This window comes from Pomacea canaliculata, linkage group LG3 (genome assembly GCF_003073045.1).
Source record: "Pomacea canaliculata isolate SZHN2017 linkage group LG3, ASM307304v1, whole genome shotgun sequence".
Lineage (NCBI taxonomy): Eukaryota > Metazoa > Mollusca > Gastropoda > Architaenioglossa > Ampullariidae > Pomacea > Pomacea canaliculata.
This window is the reverse complement of record NC_037592.1, coordinates 36,991,399-37,011,903: the sequence shown is the minus strand read 5'-3', so window position 1 is coordinate 37,011,903 and position 20,505 is coordinate 36,991,399. Positions and strand designations below refer to the sequence as shown.

General features: G+C 36.6%; 2 protein-coding genes across 2 annotated transcripts; one reads left to right on the top strand and one right to left on the bottom strand.

Annotated features, from left to right (window-relative positions):
- Nucleotides 1-72: 72 nt before the first annotated feature.
- On the top strand, nt 73-11,873 carry LOC112559658 (dehydrogenase/reductase SDR family member on chromosome X-like). Its single transcript, XM_025230993.1, has 14 exons — nt 73-130; nt 312-356; nt 3,538-3,645; nt 4,047-4,115; nt 4,422-4,523; nt 4,768-4,975; nt 5,501-5,720; nt 6,202-7,943; nt 8,470-8,737; nt 9,423-9,521; nt 9,827-9,903; nt 10,265-10,417; nt 10,581-10,686; nt 10,971-11,873. The coding sequence occupies exons 1-8, from the start codon at nt 73-75 to the stop codon at nt 6,382-6,384; spliced, it is 993 nt and encodes a 330-aa protein (XP_025086778.1). The 3' UTR covers nt 6,385-7,943; nt 8,470-8,737; nt 9,423-9,521; nt 9,827-9,903; nt 10,265-10,417; nt 10,581-10,686; nt 10,971-11,873.
- A 975-nt stretch (nt 11,874-12,848) lies between these two features.
- On the bottom strand, nt 12,849-16,756 carry LOC112560663. Its single transcript, XM_025232668.1, has 2 exons — nt 15,194-16,756; nt 12,849-13,600 (listed from the first exon to the last, which is right to left on the bottom strand). Exon 1 carries the CDS (start codon nt 16,237-16,239, stop codon nt 15,232-15,234), a length of 1,008 nt encoding a protein of 335 aa, XP_025088453.1. The 5' UTR covers nt 16,240-16,756; the 3' UTR covers nt 12,849-13,600; nt 15,194-15,231.
- Nucleotides 16,757-20,505: the final 3,749 nt, after the last annotated feature.

Here is a 20,505-nt window from a genome sequence, read left to right as displayed (position 1 = left end):
TTCAAAAATATAAGAATAACAATAGAATTTCTTTAAGTTGTATATTTATGAACAAATTACTTTTTTATTCCTATGTTCAAAATATTTTATATTGAATCCACTTTTTTAACAAAGACTATAGCGGACGTGGGTTACTGTCTGCCGCGACGAACGCTTTTAGCCTCTTGCGAAGTTCGCCGCTGTAGTCTCAGCGAGCCCAAGCAAAGAAGTTGACGCTTTGTACACACTGCCTTGCTTTAGAGAAAAATCGTCTGCCAGCAGTCCATCAATACAAGTTCGTACTGCTACAGAAGAATTTCAGCTGACATAAGTCGTTTTCAACTTTGTTTATGCTGTTCCACAGAAAGTATGCAAAGGTAGTCTTCTTCAGTGTTCGACTGATTGTGTCCTATAATATTCTCAAGTTTGCATGACAGCGAATTCTGCTGTCGACTGGTGTCGGATCAGGCTGTACTTACTTTGCCGGTGTGATTTAGGACATTCACTTACATCTTTAAGAGCACAGAAATAAAATACCTAAAAACACCACGATATACGGATATAAACAAATTTTCTTTTTATATGCACCGCTGTCTCATTTCTGTGCAAGTTCAAATATTGATGGAACGGCGAGCCAGTGAGTGTTAATGTGTAAGGCATAGCATGCAATCATATTTCTTTCTTGCTTCAATTCGTGGTTCATCACAGACATTCTACCTCACATACACATGATAATACCCGTAAGATGTGCTAAACAGATTTATTCATTAACCTTCCATGTGAAATCTGAAACAAAGAAAAGTTTGCATGTCCTGGAGATAAACTTCAACAAAATCATTTCTTTCTTACTATTTTTTTTAATTCATCAAGATGATTTTGTTTTCCGCTTTTTATCTGACAAGAGTAATGAAACACATTTATCAAGCTTTGATACAACAGTCTTGTACAAGGTGGAATCCAGTCTCAAGTTTCTGTAAAGGCAATATGTGGTTTTATAGAACAAAGTCTGACCTTCATTATCAACACAAACAGGTTTTGTTTGTAGGAGATGTAAGCAAGACTGAACTACCACATTTTGGAATGTACCAGACAATACTGGATGTTAATGAATTTGATGTCAAAAATATTCGTGGTGGATTCCAGCGAAGGCCTGAACTAATTCGTCAGAAACAGCCAGACCACCATCTCTTAAATAATTTCAGTTGTCATAATGTTTCTTATGGCTTAAATGATAAATGTGAGCGTATTCAGCAGGAATTAACATTGAAAATACTTGATTTGCTTCAGCTTGAGGAAAATCGGTGCATGGGAAAGCTCATGCTAGACATAGGCTGTGGGCGAGGTTGGAGTCTCAGGTGGCCAAGCAGAAAAGGGTTTTGTGTGACAGGGATTGACATGGACATGCAAGCTCTGTCTGTCGTCCAGCATAAAACTGACAGTAAATATCTTTCTCCTGAATGTGTGCAAGTTGTACGTGGAGACATTTCTTATGGCCTTTGCTTCAGAGAGAACACATTTGACTATGCACTGTCTGTTTCATTTCTTCAATGGTTATGTGTTCAAAGAAACACCAAACAAGTCTTAGACCGATTCTTTTATTCACTTAGTACAGTCCTGAAGCCCAGAGCCAAAGCTGGGATACAGTTCTATCCAAGCAATGTCAGAGATGTACAGAATGTGATATCTGAAATGGAAAAATATTTTGTTGGTGCCCTAGTGTCTGACTACCCTCACATTGACAGGGGAAGAAAATTGTTTTTACTGATGATCAACAAGAAAGAACTGTAAGAAGGCAGTAAATATGATCATGTAGATATAAGTTCGTGGTGTAACTTAGGCTGATTGCAAATCATATGTTGATATGTGTGCGCACTGTATATCTATCTAGTGGTTCGCCGAGACCTACAACTTCGCGATGCTGAATGTGTCTCGGCAAACAGGCAGCAGTCCAAAGATATATGTCCGTGGCTGAAACAACAATAAACAGGCCCAACAGTGAAACATATGTTGTTGTTGTTGTTTTGTTTTTTGTTTTTTTTGTTTTTTTTGGTACAGACCTTTAATCTCTGAGAAGTCTGTGGTTTTAGGGGTGGCGGAGACCGTTTGAGCGGTCATCTGTACCGGAAATCGTTATTGTTAAATGGCGTCTCGTAAGGAGACGAAATGTTATTCGCCTACCGAAACATCTACAAACGTCATAATAGACGTTATATTTTATATATGGTATTTTTTTAGACTTTATCTTGTCGGTATGTTTGCCCTTCTACGCCAGCTTCTAGAAAAATCAGCAGCTTTAAAAGGTGAAAAAGCCCGCGATTACAGCCTGTTGTTTTTTTTCTTCCATGGTTGCCGCTTATTACAACTTCTGTAGCCTGCTCAGCTCCACGTCTCCCCTCAGTTTAGTGGGATCGTACTCAATACTTCTTTATCTCCTTCACATGGCATCGTGCATGCTACCTATCCCGCACACTTGTATTAAACTTACAAATGTTCTTGCAATCAGCGGGGTTCCAAAGGGTGCAACCAACGCAAAAATCTTTCATTTTTGTTCACTGACAGTATAAACAAAATTATGAATAAAAACATTTGAATTCCTTGATATTTGACAAGGCTCATGTTTTCATAACAATTAGCACCCTGATCTCAACATATTCTTAAATAATAGCTGTTATTGGCTCGGTCTTCTACAAAATGTACGACTGGAGAACGTTATTATTTATGATCTGGACTTTAGTTAGTTATCGACAGCAGCAGCAAATATATATATATCCCTGAGCATTTTCCATCCTGCTAATTTTTTCCAGTACCTGATGGGAGCTAGCAGATCTTAACTCAAATAACCTTATTAATATTATGCACTTTTTTTTTAACCAGATCGACTATATACAGTATTAAGGAACTCAATATAATAGGAATTACAAAATTTTTTAATTTTGTGCTGCTTGATATTTTCATGGACTGAAGCCATGTGCTTCTTTTTTGTTAATGTACATTGATTATAGCACATGAACGTAAGATTTCTGTGCATACAAATAAATTGAAATGTTCCTTATGCCAGTTAACAGCCATCACCATCCCCAGTAAGAAACTCCTTGCTTTATTTTGCATTATATTCAGAAATTATTCGGTTTGTAGTGTGTTGGGAGGTCTATATGGAAGTGGGTGAGGTGTTCATGCACATGTGTGTGTGTGATCAATTTGTGGCATGTCATCTATTTCTAAGTGTTCTTGTATGATCCAAAGACAAATTTCTTTATTGTTGATTTGTGCATTATACAAACAATAAAGATTGATATGTAGATGGGAAGTCAGTTTACAGTTTTGCTTCTGTGCATATATATTATGCATGATGGTGAATTCTGGCCATATTCTCCTTCGTTCATGAACTTTGGCCTAAACTGATTGAAGTTCTAATTTTTTTCTTCCTCTCTCTTTCTCTCCAGCAATAACCACCCTCTCGCCATCATTCTTCAACTTTCAAAGTGTGATTATATGGTAACTAAACAGAATGAGAAAGAAAAGCAAAAGTCATTCAATTTTTTTCACTTGCATTCATAGCTCTGCCATTGCAAAGTGGGAAGACGGCAATAGTAACTGGAGGGGCAGCAGGTATTGGATTTCACATCACCAAACACCTTGTATCTCTTGGTGCTCGTGTAATCATAGGTATGTGTACTTATGTCACATGGATACAGCAAATATGTCAGCAATAAAAATATCAGAGACATTAAAGGAAACATCTGCATATGAAGAAGTCTGTGCACATGTATATATATGTTTATGTGTGTTCTTTGATAGTGTGAGGTCATCAGTGTATCCTGAGACCAGGCTAACTCGTCAGGTAAATTGGTCACCATCCCCATTGCATTTGTAATTGATAGATGGTGGGTTGTGAACAACATTTAGATATGGAGATTAAAAGTAAACTAAGCCAGACCAACCCAGATGAATAAGCAGTCTTGGACCAAATGGCCAGGAACCTTACAAGATGAAGAAATTTAACAGACAGCACAGCTACCTCCAATGAAATACCCCAGAGTTCCTGATATTTCTTGTATCTTTCAAAGCATCTAGGTCCAGAAAACAAGCAGAGTCTGCAATTGCAAGAATTAGAGAAAACCACCCAGATGCTGAAGGTACTGTTCACATTTCATGATTTGTTGCCTTATTTGTTCTCTTGTCTATCAGCTTCAGAGCCCTCAATTTTTTCAGAATACCATTAACGGGGACAAATAAAGGTTTGAGGAATTGTCATTTAAAATAAATGAGAACAGATCATCAGAGTTTGACTTACTTTTGAAAATAGATTATGAGGTCATCAGTGTTAGTAAGTATTAATTTGTCTACATACCTCAGCCATATTCCACTAAATTGTAAAATACAAAGAGTAAAGTCAATGAGAGAAAAATTCAGTTTATTTAAAAGGATCTCATTTTTTTCAGTTGAATTCATGTTTCTTGATCTTGCCTCTTTTGATTCTGTGAGAAAATTTGCGGATGATTTTTTTTCAAAAGACTGGGCGCTGCATATTCTGATCAACAATGGTGAGTGCTCCAAGGCTACCTTTTTGTGATTGGAAGCATATGTTAGTACAGAATCTGAGAAGTTATAATTTACTCAATGCTTTTGGCTTTCCTGATTTTTCAAGCATTTCAAATTTATTGAAAAATGATGTAAAATGAATAAACTGGAAAGATTTTGCTGTAAAATTATATCAGATGAGATATGCAAAGGCAGAGAATTCTACTTGAAATGAAACTAAACAATTACTGTATTTGGACTGTACAGCTGGAGTTATGTTGGTTCCCTGCAAGAACACAGAGGATGGGTTTGAATACCATCTGCAGGTCAACTTTCTGTCTCATGCTCTCCTTACCACACTTCTGCTAGATAAAATGGAATCTAGTGCTGCAATTGGCAACACTGTTGTGAGTGTTGTCAATGTATCATCTGTTGCACATGAAGCTGCAAACTTTAGAAATAAGATATTTGAAGGGTAAGACTCAAACATTAAAGCAAAACTGTTTGAAGTATTTCATAGTATTATTTGCAATATAATGAGAATTTGTTTTTTTCTACCAAAAGGACAGCACACACACATTATTATCTAAAACTGTAAGGTATACCTTGAAAAAAACAGCTGCAAGTTCAATCTCCATATTTTAAATTTAAAAGAGAAGATATGAAAAAGCAAAATAAAATACACAGATAAATATAGATTTGAAAAGAATGCATACATAGACAAATATTTATTAACATGTATATACAGAGGAACAAGAATTTGCTTTCCAGTGGTTTCACTATTTTTAAATGGATTTTGTGTTCTCGCTCTCTAATGTGACATTTGATATTAGTTTATAATTGGCATAGTCCAGTTATCCCTCACATTCAAAGGCTCATTGAAACTTGTCGAAGATATATATTTTAAAGAAAAAATGTCACGATTGAAAGGAATAGCAAAGGATCGAAGAAATAAAAGACTAAAATAAAAAGGAAGATAATTCTTACATTTTTTTCCTAGATGTGAAGACAACTGGAGTTACTCATCACACAACGCATATGCAGTTTCTAAGCTGGCCATTGTTATGTACACTTATGCTCTTAGCAGAAAACTTGCTGTGAGGAACTCACCAGTAACAGTAAATGCAGTACACCCAGGTATTGTCGACACAAATCTGTACTGCCATGTTCATCCACCCATTTCATGGGCTCTGGGTATTTTGAAGAATTTTCTTTTTATGGTAAGTTTTTTCCCCTGCATATCGGCTCACGCTGTTCTTTCTCTGCACGTGACATCTGTTTACAGGGCTGGCTGCTTGCCGTAATATAGCCTCAGTTGCTGGCACGGCATAAAACACCAATTGCCCCCCCCCCCCCCCTGCATATCATGTTTTCCTTATGTATAGTTAGATTGCGTTTTATAATTTTTTGAGATTGTTACAAATTAGCCCTGAAGCTGTCGTGTTTTTTATATCTGAGGAGTATTGATTATAAGCAGAAATGTGTGTGCAAGTGTGAGTGTATAAAATTGCTTGTGCTTGTTTATATCCATATAATGTTTCAAAGAAAAAAACAACAAACCACAATTTAGAGTAATTGGTCTACAATTTACCTTGAGTATATTTTTGTCTAAATTCAGTTGTAAATCTTGTTTAGGAGGAAAAGGTACATATATGCAAAATTTATTTATAATCTGCTTTGGGTTTTTTTCTGTTTGACTAGTCACCTCAAAATGCATCCAAGGCCCTGCTACATGTAGCTTTGTCACCGGATTTGAACAAATATTCAGGATTTTACTTCAGCAACTGCCAGCAGAAAGCATCCAGCTCACTTTCCTACTCTCTATCCCTTCAGGAATACATTTATAACAGAACCTGTAAAATTATCAATAAGAAAAGAGATTGAATATTTGCGTGTTTTTTGAAGATGGTTTTGTGTGTTTATTTTTGCCTCTAAGTGCATTCATGTTCCCACTTGTCTGTATTCATGCAGTTTGCTTGCAATCATAACTTGACAACATTATTTCATGTTTGTAATTGTGTAAAATCTCAGGTGTTTATAACTGGAGTTCTAAAAAAAAAAAAGAGAGAGAGATTTAAGATTATTTAATGAGGAAAAAAATGTCATGAGATTTCTTTCCTGTGGTACAATATACAGTATTTACAAAAAATTCTACTAGCTTCCAAGCTTTTGTTGATGTTTTAATCTTAATATGTTGATTAAAATCTAATGAAATTTCTTTATAAAAGGACTTTTAGTAGCAGTAATCAGTGCAGAAAATGGTCCTTATGGTCCTTTATAAGACTTAAAAAAAAATTACAGTATTTATACTTTTTAGGTGATCCATCTCAATCTCTGTCTAAAAATTTGCTGTTAAAATCCACAGGTAGATTCATTTGTAGGAGATGCACTCCTTCCTTATTTGTTTGGGCTTAAAATAGGCCAGGAAAGTAGATTACATATTCCTTTAAAGTTGGCGCTATAAACTGGATTAAGTGCTAGTACGTTTATAATTGGAAGATGGTTATGGGTTTCCAAAGCCCGCACTCTTGGGGGGAAAATGTAAAATAAGTGATCACTTGGCAAAATCAATGAGCCACTTTTGAGGTACAGATGTTTGATGCCCTAAAAGTGCAACCCACACGACCAGCGAACCAAGAGCCACTTCACACTGATGTTTCACGTACACACTGAAACAAGTTCGGGTTTTGCCGTTACATAATTTATGAGGGGTAATTCTGTGCACTGTGATAGCATCTTATCATTTTCACTGATCGACTGACAGTTTTTTACTTTGCATTTTTCCACCCATGAGATGTTTCTTAGCATGCTTTGGAATAATGAATATTACAGCATTACACCACGAACTTGTATTACTGGACTGCTGGCAGAAAACGAGGCATGCTACTACAAAGCTTCCGGTTTAGTAATTTTTTTTTTTTTTTAGGCTCGCCGAGACTGGCAGCGGAAAACTAGTCAGCGTACTCTCTGCAATGCGCATGCGCTAATTGAGTTTCTGGTTTCGTCTGCTCGTTCGAGGGCTGTCACTAGTTATGACAAAATGGCAAAAGGCAGCGTCTTAAACTATCACTCAACACGTCAACTCATGAGAAAACAACTCAGCAAACAATAAAGTAGAAAACTAAGAGTATTGATGTTTTCTGGCCGAATGCATTTTATAGTAAAGGTGAAGGTGTCTGTCCACTTCAGCCTCAGCGATGATGAAATTAGTTTTTACTAAAACTGCCGGCTATTAATTTATGTTAATTATATCACGGACTTGATTGCAATTTTTTTTAAAATATGTTTTTATTGTTTGCATGGTTTGTTTTCGCTCAGACTCGATCGGTGCAAAGAGTCGAATCCATAGATATTGCAAACGAGCAAATCGTTAAGTTTGTCGAATGCACATAAATTACGACAAAGTCAACAGCAGCGACAATGCTTTCAGCAAAGAAATAGATGTAAGTTAGAAACAAAGGAACATTAAAGAGTTAGCCTTGCAGTTGCATGGATATGTAGATTGTTTATGAACGTAAATATATAATAAACATTTCTATGTGTAATCTTACCAGTGTGGAGTGCTATACAGTCGGACCTCGATAAGTCGACCTTCCCTATGTCGAAAACCTCCCTATATCGAATCAATTGTTAGGTCCCTTTGAGTTCGACTTATCGAGGTCCGACTGTATTATTTTTATATAATTTTCTTAATGTCTTCATTGGAAGATAATGAGGCATTGCCAGGTGCATGTACCATGGTCGAAAATGGCCACCATAAACTGCTAGTCCTAGGGAAGGAGGGAGGAAGGGTTCAAAAGATGCTTCTCCTATATGTCATTCCTGAAAAGCAAAAGCTCTTGTACTTGTATGTAAGGTGCTGTCAGCACAATAAGCTGGTAGAAGTTTCAGAAGAAAAGCATGACAATATCTTCAATTTATGTCTCTACTTGCTAATTTTATTTTTCACTACAAATTTTATTTTTACAGATCTTACTTAAACCTGCCTCTTGCTGTCGCTGATGTGCATCTTACTGCGGTGCCATGGATGCTGCTGAACTTTATCAAAATGCTAACATGACAACAACGTTAAATGTTGGTTACTTGCATGCAGCATTGCAGTCTCTGTCAGTCATAGTAGTTTCAGAATTGGGTGATAAGACATTTTTCATTGTAGCTATTTTGTCTGTACAGCATTCTCGCTTGAGTGTTGTACTTGGAGCCATGATCGGCAACATATTAATGTTTATTTTAACAGGTAAATATCTATGATTTACTTGATATGCGCAAACATTAAATGTTCAGTAGCTGAACTGTTTGGAAAATTTTATTACACTTTCAGATAATTTTTTAGTGTGGAAAAGGGCAAACAATAAAGAGACATGACAAATAGGAAGTGAATAGCCGAATGGTTAGAGTGCAGGCATCCTAACTGAGAGCATGCTGGTTCAATGCTCAATTACCACAGCAAACTTCCCCCAGTTGACCCAGCTGGCGGGAATGGGTACCTGACTCCATAGAGAGTTTGGGAAGATAATTAAGGCAGTACAGGAGAGGAGATGGTAGTGTCCTCACGTAAGGCTGGCCCCAAGAAAAGCGAGGTCTCTAACACCTCACCCCCAACCTACTTGAAAAGGTTATGGGATGCCCTTTACCTTAGAAGTGAAAAGGAAGTACAAATTAAATTTTGTGTGCACTGTAGTAATTTACTTAATAAATATATGTGTTTGTGTGGTTTTCATTGCAGTAAAAGCAGCATTTACACTTTCTGTTATCTGTTGCTATATGAAGTTTAATAAAATATATAGAAATAAAATGTGTGCACTGTAGTCATTTACTTAATATACTTCAGATTTGTGTTTGTAGGTTTTTATTTTGGTAAATGCAGCAGTGACACTGGCTGTTATTGATTGTTATATGCAATTTTTGTTCTTATATCTCAGTGGCCATGGGTTGTGTGATGACATTGATGCCAGAGGCCTATATACAAGCTCTGTCATCATTTCTCTTTGTTATTTTTGGCCTTCAGATGATGAAAGAAGGTGTGATCTAGTTTAAAATTCTTCAGTTTACCCATTTTGTGCATTGTCTTTCAGACTTGTTATTGATAACATTTTAATGATCAAACAATTATAATATTTCCAATTTTTCTCATTTCTAATTTTGTTCAGCAAGTTCATTTACTGTTAGTTTTTGATAGTGAGAATTTTGTTTAATGGGTTTGCTTATTATACATATCTGGTGGCAAGAGTTGTTCATTCAACATCATGAAAACTTTGTGCTTGTTCCTGGACTTTTTATTTTTACTTTGTGATATAGTTAAAGCTGTAGTTTTTTTTTTTTTTAGGATGGAGAATGTCACCAAATAAAGCAATGAAGGAGCTTGAGGAAGCAAAAGAAGAAATAAGGAAGAAGGAAGATGATGTGTGTACTTTTCTGACTTTCATAAAACATAGGAATGTACGGCACGTTCTGTATTCTGCTTGCAAAAATAATAATGAACTATTGCACTTCGAAACACAAGTTTTACACCTTTTTGAAATACAATATTAAACTGAATTCTGGTGGAGGTTTGGGGTTTGGAGCATGTCGAGAAATAGCCTCCAAACCTGCCTGTGCATTAATGAGTTGTAGTAAAAGTGCTGCTATAAAATCAGCAAACTCACAACAGTTCTCTTTTGTTTCTAACTGATGATATGATTTTCTAGATTAAGGGCTCTGTTTTCCAAATATTTTGGGGTAACTGTATGCTCCAGATCTTACATAACTTTTTTCACCTGTCCAGTCTGCAGGAAAAATGCCTCAAAGTAATAACAATTGGCATGCACTGTGGTCCTTCCTTACATCCAGTGTGGTGGTCAAATCCTTCTCACTGACTTTGCTAGCAGAATGGGGAGACCGCTCACAAATTGCAACTTTTTTATTAGGAGCAAGTGAAGTAAGGACAGCACCAGATTTTTTTTATTTTTCCTGTTGCACGCATAATAAAATTGTTTTAAATTGATGGAATGTGTTAGAGCTATATCAGTAAGCTTTTCAGATAATATTAGGTTGTATAAGCACGGAGAAAATCTTTAATATTTTAATGTCTTTATTTTCAGGATTTAACTGGCGTGATTATAGGAGGACTTGTAGGTCATACTCTTTGTACAGGCTTTGCTGCTGTCAGTGGCTATTTTGTAGCCAAGAAAGTCTCTCTTCGAACTGGTATATCTGAAACCTTTAATTACATAAATTTAACATTTTTGAATGTTTCACTTTCTAATAGTAATAATTTTAAATATAAGCGAATTTCCATTTTTGTGACTGCATTTATCTAAAAGGAATAATCTGATTTTAAGTTTGTATGTTAGAAACTATTTTTTACAGATTTACAGATTTATGCATCCATAAGAGAATCTTAAGGAATGTAATGAAAAACTATTGCTTTAAGTTCTTTGGTGAGTAATGATGATAGGTAGAGATAATGATTTTTTTTTTTGTCTTGCCAGTTCATACTGTGGGAGGTCTACTATTCCTTATTTTTGGTGTAACTGCATTATTCAGCAATTCCAGTGACTAAGTGGACAGATTTGGCAATCTTGCATCATTTTGGAATATGATCACTCTGCTGAAAGAAGAAGCCAGACAATGAAACGGTGTCTTACACCAGCTGAAATATATAGCAGACATGTCAGCTGTGTGAAAGGAACATACATGTATATAGTTCTCCATGTTGCTACAGCCTTAACTACTTGCATGATATGACTAATGAAAAACAAAGTGACAGATGACTTTGTATATGGCATTTCCATAAAAATGTTAATACAGATTAACCATGACTTATTTCTCACATGTTTAAGATTTATTTTAGGGAAAGATGCATATGTCATAATGAATCATAGCAAAGCAACATAAAAGTAACAATATGACAGTGTGACAGTTTTTGCAATGCAAAATAATTATCAATAATTTTTACCATCTGCTACATCAAGACTTTCCTCCTCACAGTTTTGATATATATTGTAGGTCGGCATAAGAATTTAAATAGGAATTTTTGGCCAGTCTCACAGAAGCTACATGCAATATGCAAAGATCAGCAGATGACAGTAAAAGTTAGAAACTCAGAAATGCATAAAATATATTTAGAGTATTATTTAATAATAACATTTTATCTTTTAAAACCATACATCTACAGTTTCTTTTTAAAATCTAAAAAAAGCAAAAATTTGTGAAGAGAATATGAAAGCTGGTAGATGACATACAAAGGCTAGAAATGTAACCTCAATAAAAAAAAAATTATCTCATAAATGTATGTATTGCATAATACTACTGATATCCATTTTACTGTTTAATAAGGGAACAGCTATGCTCGTTTTTTGTTTTCTTTAAAATTAAATTTACAGTAAAAGAACTGCAGTTCTACATACTGGTTTGTGGAGGACAAGTATGTTAATGGTGGCTTCTCACTGTGATCATTGCATGTTGAGTTGTTTTTTCCATATTTATTTTGGATTAAAAAAAAAAATTGGTACAATAAGAACATTGACCTGCATATAGCCTATGACCAAATTTTCACAGGAGGGCACTGCTAAGACCCATAAAATAATAAGAACAAAATTCAAACTTTACCTCTGGTATGAAGGGAGGGCCACAAAATTTTACATGGATTTTCCAGAACACAGGGAAACTGTTTTTCAGCCTTTGGTTACAAGTGAAGGCATGATGCACGAAATAGTGATATTGGAGAGAGATCACCTTCCTATTGATTAAAAACTAACATTGACCTAATGGTACTGCATTCTCAGAATCCCCATTATACTGTTTTGGTGAGCAGGCATTTTCCTATGCTTCCCCAAAGCTGTAGAATTCCTTTCTGTATAATTGATGGATCTGTGTCACATTGACACAAACATTTTAAAATGCTTTGAAGATGTACTCATCTAAGAAATAATTTCACTTTGCTCTTTTTTGTAACTCTTTTTGACAAGGTTTCACTGACATCTTGATCTATGAATGTGATCCAGTAGAAGAACGACCTGGCATTCCCATTAACTTTACAGAACCACAGAAATAATCTTCATCTTGCATATTGTTTGTAATGCACGGAGAGCCTGGCTTTGGCTAGGATACCATGCTATAAACACTCACACCATTATTATTATTAAGTGTAGTTGTTCCACACAGGTCTCATACAGCTTAATGTATTTGCTCTGAATGATATAGATCACAATCGCACCATTGGTGTACATAATTTTCTGTTTATGTGACACAAAACTGTTTCCAAACAGCCACTTATTTCATTAAGTGTCAAGTCAAAAGTCCCTTTTAATGGTTACTATATTGAGAGGAACTGAGACAGTGAGAAAAAATGCTCAGCAGAGAACAGAGGCTTGGCACTCAAAATACTTTATTCCATAATGCATTCCATCATGTTAACAAGATTTGCATTTTGTAAAGTCACTGCACTGCACTCTATTATACCCCACATATCTGAGATATCGTTGTTAATATAGTCATGTGCAATATGAATTAATGCTTTATACAATTAAACTAAATAGATAAAAAAAAGGAAAACTATCATAACTGTAAGCGATAATTTGTTGTGGTTTCTCCAGCCTATCCAATTGGTTTACAATGAAAGACATTTCTATGGGGCTTATACTACCCTGTGAATTTATTCCACTCCATGCACAGTTAACTCATGCCTACATCAACTTCTTTTACAGTCAACATATTAAAAACAGATTATGCTGCTTAATACATATCATTTGATAGCATAGGTGGGGGATACAGTAAACAAAGGCAGGAGTGAAATGGATGCTATTCTCACACACTGTTATACTGTAAGTAGAAGATGCAATTAATTTAATTCACATTACTTTTAAGTTTAACAATGTTTGCAATGAATTGTGTGCTAATGAAAAAGTTCACTGCTGAGTCTGGAGAAAAAAATAGCCTGCTATAACGCTAAAGCATATTCTTGAACATTTTCCAAAAGCAATCGTACGTATTTCATTTCTGGTTAGTCTTAAATCCTCCACTGGCAGTGTTTTACTTAGCACTCCATCTTTTCAGCACAGCCTTTTGCATCATTGCACTGTGTGGTCGATCAGCTCTGGTGGAAGCTCTAAGACAAAACCTGTAAGAAGCATAATCAAGATACAAATGACAGAATAAATAAATAATTATTCTTGCTCTTTAATATCCATTCTTTCATTATAACCAGACATTTAATTTAGCTAACTGGTAAAAACATGTATTCATCATTTATGTCAACATTATTTACTCAATAAGAAACCTGCCTATTCATTCCCTTGCCCCCAAGAAATCCATACACAGAGGTATTGTATGTGGTTGCCACATTCATACAAGGTTTTCGGAAATTTATATCTACACAACCATGAATCCTAGAAATATGACTTGTACCAATTTTTAAAAAGCAGTTTTTAAACTATTGAATGTATTCATGTGCATAAATGGTTTTTATCATTTATTTGCCTTTCTCTTGGTTACTCTGTGTCTCTCTGTATTTCCATCTCTCACAATGGTACCATCTCAAATTATGATGCTATACATGTTTGTTCTGCATATTTTTTTCTGAAACCAGCAGTAATATCTTAGAATGAAGAAAATAAACATGCTTGTGGAAAATCAACACCTACAAACTCACTCTGTGTCTGAGCCATAATGAAAAAAAAAAAAAATTCTGCCAAATATGGTGAGGGTTGGACAAACAGCGCAGAGGTGTTGAGGTTACAACCACACATACATTGTTGGACTCCATTATTATAAGATTTAGTGGTTAAGGGAAAGCAGCTAAGAAAATGATATCTCCCTTCTCTACCTATTACTATGCAAAATCTGTAGAGTTGTAAATGACATCTCTTCAAATACTGCCTTTCTTGGGCCAGCAGCAAAGGGATCATTCAACCTATGTCATGCTAGGTACAAGAACTGTTACAAAAATCATGTGATTTCATACTTTCTGCTTCACTCATTCAATACCATAACCCCGCGGTTCTCAAACGTGCTTACAAGTGGGGTGCGAAGGTGGTCATTTTAAAAAAGTTTCTTATACCGGTATTTGTGAAATTAGCTTACATTGTTGGCTAAGGGGCGCGCACAAACATAACTTTGTTCGTCATGGGGTTGTCACAAGTAAAACGTTGAGAACCGCTGCCTTAACCCTTCCTTCCTAACCCTAAACCCTAACCCTATGACATTCATTTTTACAGGGCTTACGGGTAACTCCTGCAAGGCTTCACAACCTGCCTTGACATTTGTTGTATAGGTCCTCCATGCCATTGTGGTATATTTGTTCTTTCCCAAGAAAGTTCTATTTGGTGAAATGTGCAGGGCATTTAGAAGACATGTGCCCCCCTCCACCACACAAACCACCACCCACACAAAAAAAAAGAATTCTGCTGTTTGTGTGAGGGTACATGTGCTTGTTGTAAAGTGTTACTGAACATTTTTAGTAGAACAGCAGAAGCAAAAATAATACGTAATAAAGAGCTCATTATTTGATCTATCAAAAGAAGATTTTTGCAACTCATAAAACCAAAAGCTCATACAACTTATGTCAAATGGAACCAAAGAGTGATAAATTATTCTCATGTTCACAACAGAGGGCAAAATAAGGCTAAATAAAAATCCCTACTGCAATTGTTTCACGAAATAGGTGACTGCATAAGTTGTCCAACTGTGGACAAACACTTTAGTAAATACTAACCTCATAGTAAGGAATGTACATCACAGAAGAACCAGTTATCAGGCTGAAGCACTGTAGTTATGGTCAGTAGGTACCAGGATATGGTGCTGATGTGCCATTCCCACTAGACCTATGTGGCCCATGCTGCAAGACTTTGACACAAGGTTCATCTGCTTCCTAGATTTTGCTATTGTCCCTCCTTCAGTGCCATAGCACTTCGAGACATTAATACAATTGCTGAAATAAGTATGGTCCTTACTTAATAATGCTGCCTTGCCTCTGGCAAGTAAAGCAAAATCTGCTGAGCTGAGCTTGGTGCATATATGCTGCTTTGCCTTATCGTAAGTATGATCATGACGATTAAGTCCCAGTGATGCTAATTCACTGTTGTTAGTCTTGGCCAGCAGTCTCACATCTTGAGCAGGATTTAGGGCTACAGTTACGTTTTCGTGTCCCTGAGTTATCTTGCAATCACCACTGAAAGTGGCGTATGTGTGATCCTCTTTTCTCGGCCAGGATGGGGCTGCCACTGATTTACTTGTCTCTGGCACCTGAATGCCGTATTTACCATGGACTGGCACTTTTGGCACAAGTGAAGAAACAGAACTCAAGTCCATAGCTGTGTGCACACGTTCAAAAGACATAGATTTTCGGGCTGCCACTGCATGACACTGACCTAATCCAACACGTGCTTTGTTCTCCTCCGATTTAAACTCAACACGAGGTAAATTGTCCTCTGACGAACTTCTACGTAAATGATGAATCGGAATGGGCTCACTTACAGTTTGACATTTGCCTTGCTGAACCCCAAGCGACTGGGATTTCACTATAGGTGTTCGGCCTAAACGACTTGATGCAGAATAAGTATGGTCTTTTTCTTTCTGCTTTAGGCATATTTCGTCTAACATTTTACACACAGGATCGGAATTACCGACAGCATATGAATGGTCTGGGACCATCACCTTATCCGCGAACGTGGTCACATGTTTCGCTTCAGAATGAGCAGCAGCTCGCACACATGCAGCAGCTAGTAAGATGTTACAATTATTCGTTGTTCGTCCAGACATAATTTTTCTTATATTTGTACTTAGTGAAAAGTTATCGTCATGAATTATTTTGTTTACAAACCACACCTTGTGGTACGAAGTCGTTTCTGAGCAAGACAGTCTCGCTTTCGATTTACTCGATGGGAATTACCTCTCTTAGGTTGTGAGTAGGTGCGAGTAATTAACTCACAATCACACAATTAAACTAGTGTCAGATCAGTGCCCTCGATACAGCTAATTGTCGTGTACAGTATTTGTAGGTCTGGCAGAGTGAATGAGCCAGCATTTTGTTTTAAAGTTTAAATTAAGTAACTTTACCCAGATTGAAACCAAGGTGTGGTTCATTCCTTACAATGTCGCTGTGTTCGTGATTGAAAGGACATATCTTTTAAAATCATTTAGAAGATAACACTTGTTTTGATCATGAGTGGGTTGCATTACAAAAGTAATTTATAAAACGATCCACGGACAGCGATGCACCTGTGACGAAGGTTCGAGCTATTTGGAGATTCGCAGGTAGATAACTGAGCATTTTGTCCCAATGTTCTGCGACGTTTACCTCCCTTAGCTTGTTTGGCGTAACTGTTCAAGCTCGAAGGTTCCCGCAATGCGTAGAAATGTTTGGCTCCAAAGCTGTGTATATATTTATTTCTTTAGCATGGATTTGTTACAGCTTGACGTTCAGAGAGAGAAAGAGAACTGCTTACGGAGAACAAGACTACCCCTCAGATTTATGAAAGGACTAACGAAGAGAACTTAAAAGAGTTATGTAAAACACATTAATTAATTCAAAGGAAATTAAATACGTGGATTTAAAGACAAGCGAAAATTATATGGAGTTCATGTAATTATCCAAGGAGATGACCTGACACAATCATTATATGTGCTCATATGTTTGTTATGCTAAGGTGACCAGACGTTTCGGGGGCGAAAGCGGGACACGTGCCGATGACAGTGTCCTCACCGTCAAAGAACGCCGAAAAAAGTGATTTTTAAAGACAACCGGGACATTGGATGGACTTGCCAGAAAGCCAAAAAGCGGGACATTGGGCGTCCTGCCTGATATTCAGGCGGGACACGAGGTCAAAAGCGGGACACGTCTGGTCACCTTAGTTATGCTCATGTTTGTATGTGGTTGGGCTTGCGAGCAAAAGAAAACTTTCTGTCTTGGACTTCCTCGGACAGACAATAAAGTTTGATTTGATTATATTCCAAGAGGTGTTAGGACTTATTTTCAGGGGATATTCACAGGAAAAAATCTTCATTTATTCAAGCACAAAAAGCTACATTTATACTGTCCTGTCATCTTATGGAACATTGTAGTAACTCTCCAAACCCTTAATTTCTTACAACTCCACTTCAATTGAATTATCGTATAATTTGTTATCGCTTTTTTAAGCAATAATATCATCATATTTTTTATCTGTTAGTATTACTACTTTATAATTCAAGAAGTCCGTCTCGTGTTTCAACTGATAAATGAAATCAGTCCGTCTGGCTGACGATCTAAAACTAGTGCTTATATTTGGGGCAGGGCTTATATGATGAAAATCATTCTCGGGCTTATTTTTGGGTTAGGTTTTATTTGCGGAGAAACATGGTAGTAATGATCATATTGACTATTGATCGCGGTCGCACCAGGAACTTGTATTACTGGACTGCTGGCAGACGATTTTTTTAACTACTAAAACGAGGCAGGTATATGTACAAATTCGCCGAGACAAACAGCGGAGAACTTCGCAAGAGGCTAAGCGTTGGTTTCTGCAGACAGACAGCAGTCCACCCATACACGCCCTATACACGTTCGTGGTCGAACTGATTGGTGCACAGGTTGAATTGACCAGTCACCATTTTATTTGCTGTCTCACTGAAACCATAATATCCTTTAACAATGCAAGAAGGAACAAAAAAATCCACTGACCGAGGGTCCACCAGACTCCCATCTCTTCAGGCCTGTAAAAAAGTCATAATACAGTGACATCGGTAGTGACTGCTGAAATGAAATGTACCTAATTACGCGCATACGTGGATTATTGTATGGACATGAAAACAGCTACGAAAAGGACGAAGTAGCCATATTCTTATTATCAGAAAATGCATGCCTTTCTTGATTATTTGAATCATTTGTACGGTATACTCGAAGAAATAAGATTTAATACTTCAAATAGTCACTTTTAAAGGCGACAAATACGTGCAAAAATATATACATACTTTTTTTATTCAGTGAAAGGCAATGTACAGTGCATTTTTTTGAAAGTTTGTAGAAGTATTTATCACTAAAACCTTTTTGATGTACTCAACATTTTAACAGCAAAATTATAATAAAGACAGACCTGCTGTGGGTGTTTATATATCGACGAATGTGATGGAGTGGGTAGCAATTAATCTTTCAGGCACCGAGATCACGCTTAGTATGATGTAAACGCAAAAGTTATGTCATCCATTTTGTCGTTTGTCATCAATGTCTCTGTTATCAGTTTTAACAAGCAGGATCAAACCAAGCTTAGAACACACCAAACAGTCGATAAATCGTTTAGAAAGAAATTTTTGTAGTACTTCTTCCGTCTATGGAAAGCTAGTAGATTATGATTTTTTTATGTTACTTATAAGATGTATTGTTCATGGCTGCAAATGAAAATCAACATAGACATTTTTTCGCAAAGATTCAGCCGTGACTTACATCGATATAACTTTTTCAAGTCAATGACATATCGGCCTCATTTTATAGGGCATCCTATGTGTGTGTAAGAGAGAGTGTGTAGTCTGCCCATATAACTGAAGGAAAGTTAACGGAGACAACATATACAGAAACTAAGAAGAAGTATCTACAAATCAAAGGGCTGCTCTTGAAACATAGTGTTGCAAGAGAGAGAGAGATCCACAGGTCTGTGTGTGTGTGCACGTGCATTCTTGCATGTGTGGTCATGGTTATAAACTTGTCCGCCCCGGTCCTTCTCGGACAGCTAACTCCGCCCAGTGGCTTTAGATTGATCGATGTTTGACCCCGCCCACATATTTTACGACAGGTTCTCTGGTATAATTCGCTGTGTGCCACCAACATTACAACATCCCAGTAAGCCTTACTGACCTGAGTGTTGAAGCAAAGAAGACTCAAACAGTCTCGAAGCTTGCCAGAAGACTTAATTGTGCCTTGGGAGAGTCATGGCGGAAGGAAAAACATCGTGGCCAGAGCTAGTGGGAAAGGTAAGAGGCTAGTCTACCTGGCACTGAGATTACCCGGCACCGTGTGTGTGTGTGAGAGAGAGTGTGTGAGAAAGAGAGAGATAGATCATTTCATTTTAGATCTTAATCTTTTAAAACTGCATGGTGTTTTCAGCATGGAAAAAATATATAGCTTAATGCTACTTGACCTTTGATACTACAGGGATATAACTCTTAAGGACTTCGCTCTTAGTGTTGTCAGGTTTGCGGGTCTTGACTCATACTCGCAAGAAGTGCAGTTGTTTTTAATTATTATTGTATTAAATAAATCCATCGACAGTTATGATTCCTTTGGACCACTCCATGGAAAACACTCATACTCTGAACGAGTGTAAAAATATAATATTGATATATATTACTTCATATGTGATTTTGTTGAAAAATAAATGTTGAGATGCTAAATAAATTTTAGCACCGACTACTGAACACCGCCGAATAAGTGTCCTCACTTGAATGTACATAATCGTAGCTGATGAACGTTTATGAGCAATTTTTTTAAGGAGAGGTCATCTATTGATGTTAATGATGCATACCACACAGGCATTCTGCATAAGTTACTGTTTTTCTACGTACATTTCAAAATTCTTTAAATGTCAAGGAAAATATTTCTAACTGTTGTACAGGACATGATATTAGTCTCTTGGGCGCGGCGGGAAGTTAAATCTTTTTGAGAATTATTTGGATTTGAATTTTTTCACACGTTGATTATTATTAATGGGAAAATTACCACTCCGGTCGCACGCACAAGCACACGCACACTCTTTAAACGTATACACGTTTCATCGTATTGCGCATGATATAATGATAAAACATAACTAATTACGATTTGTTTGTGTGTCCATGTTATGTGTACAACAGACCTATGAGGAGGCTGAAGCAGCAATACGAGCCGATAACCCAAACCTGCAGGTAAAAGAAAAGGACATGATTTGAATTCAGTGTGCTGATTTGTGTACTTTTAAAATGTGTGTGTGTGTGTGTCAGTCAATCAGTCAGTTGCTCTACTAAAGCTCGTTTCATGCAAATACAGGCGAAATTAACTCGCAAGGTCTATCGAAAGGTCAG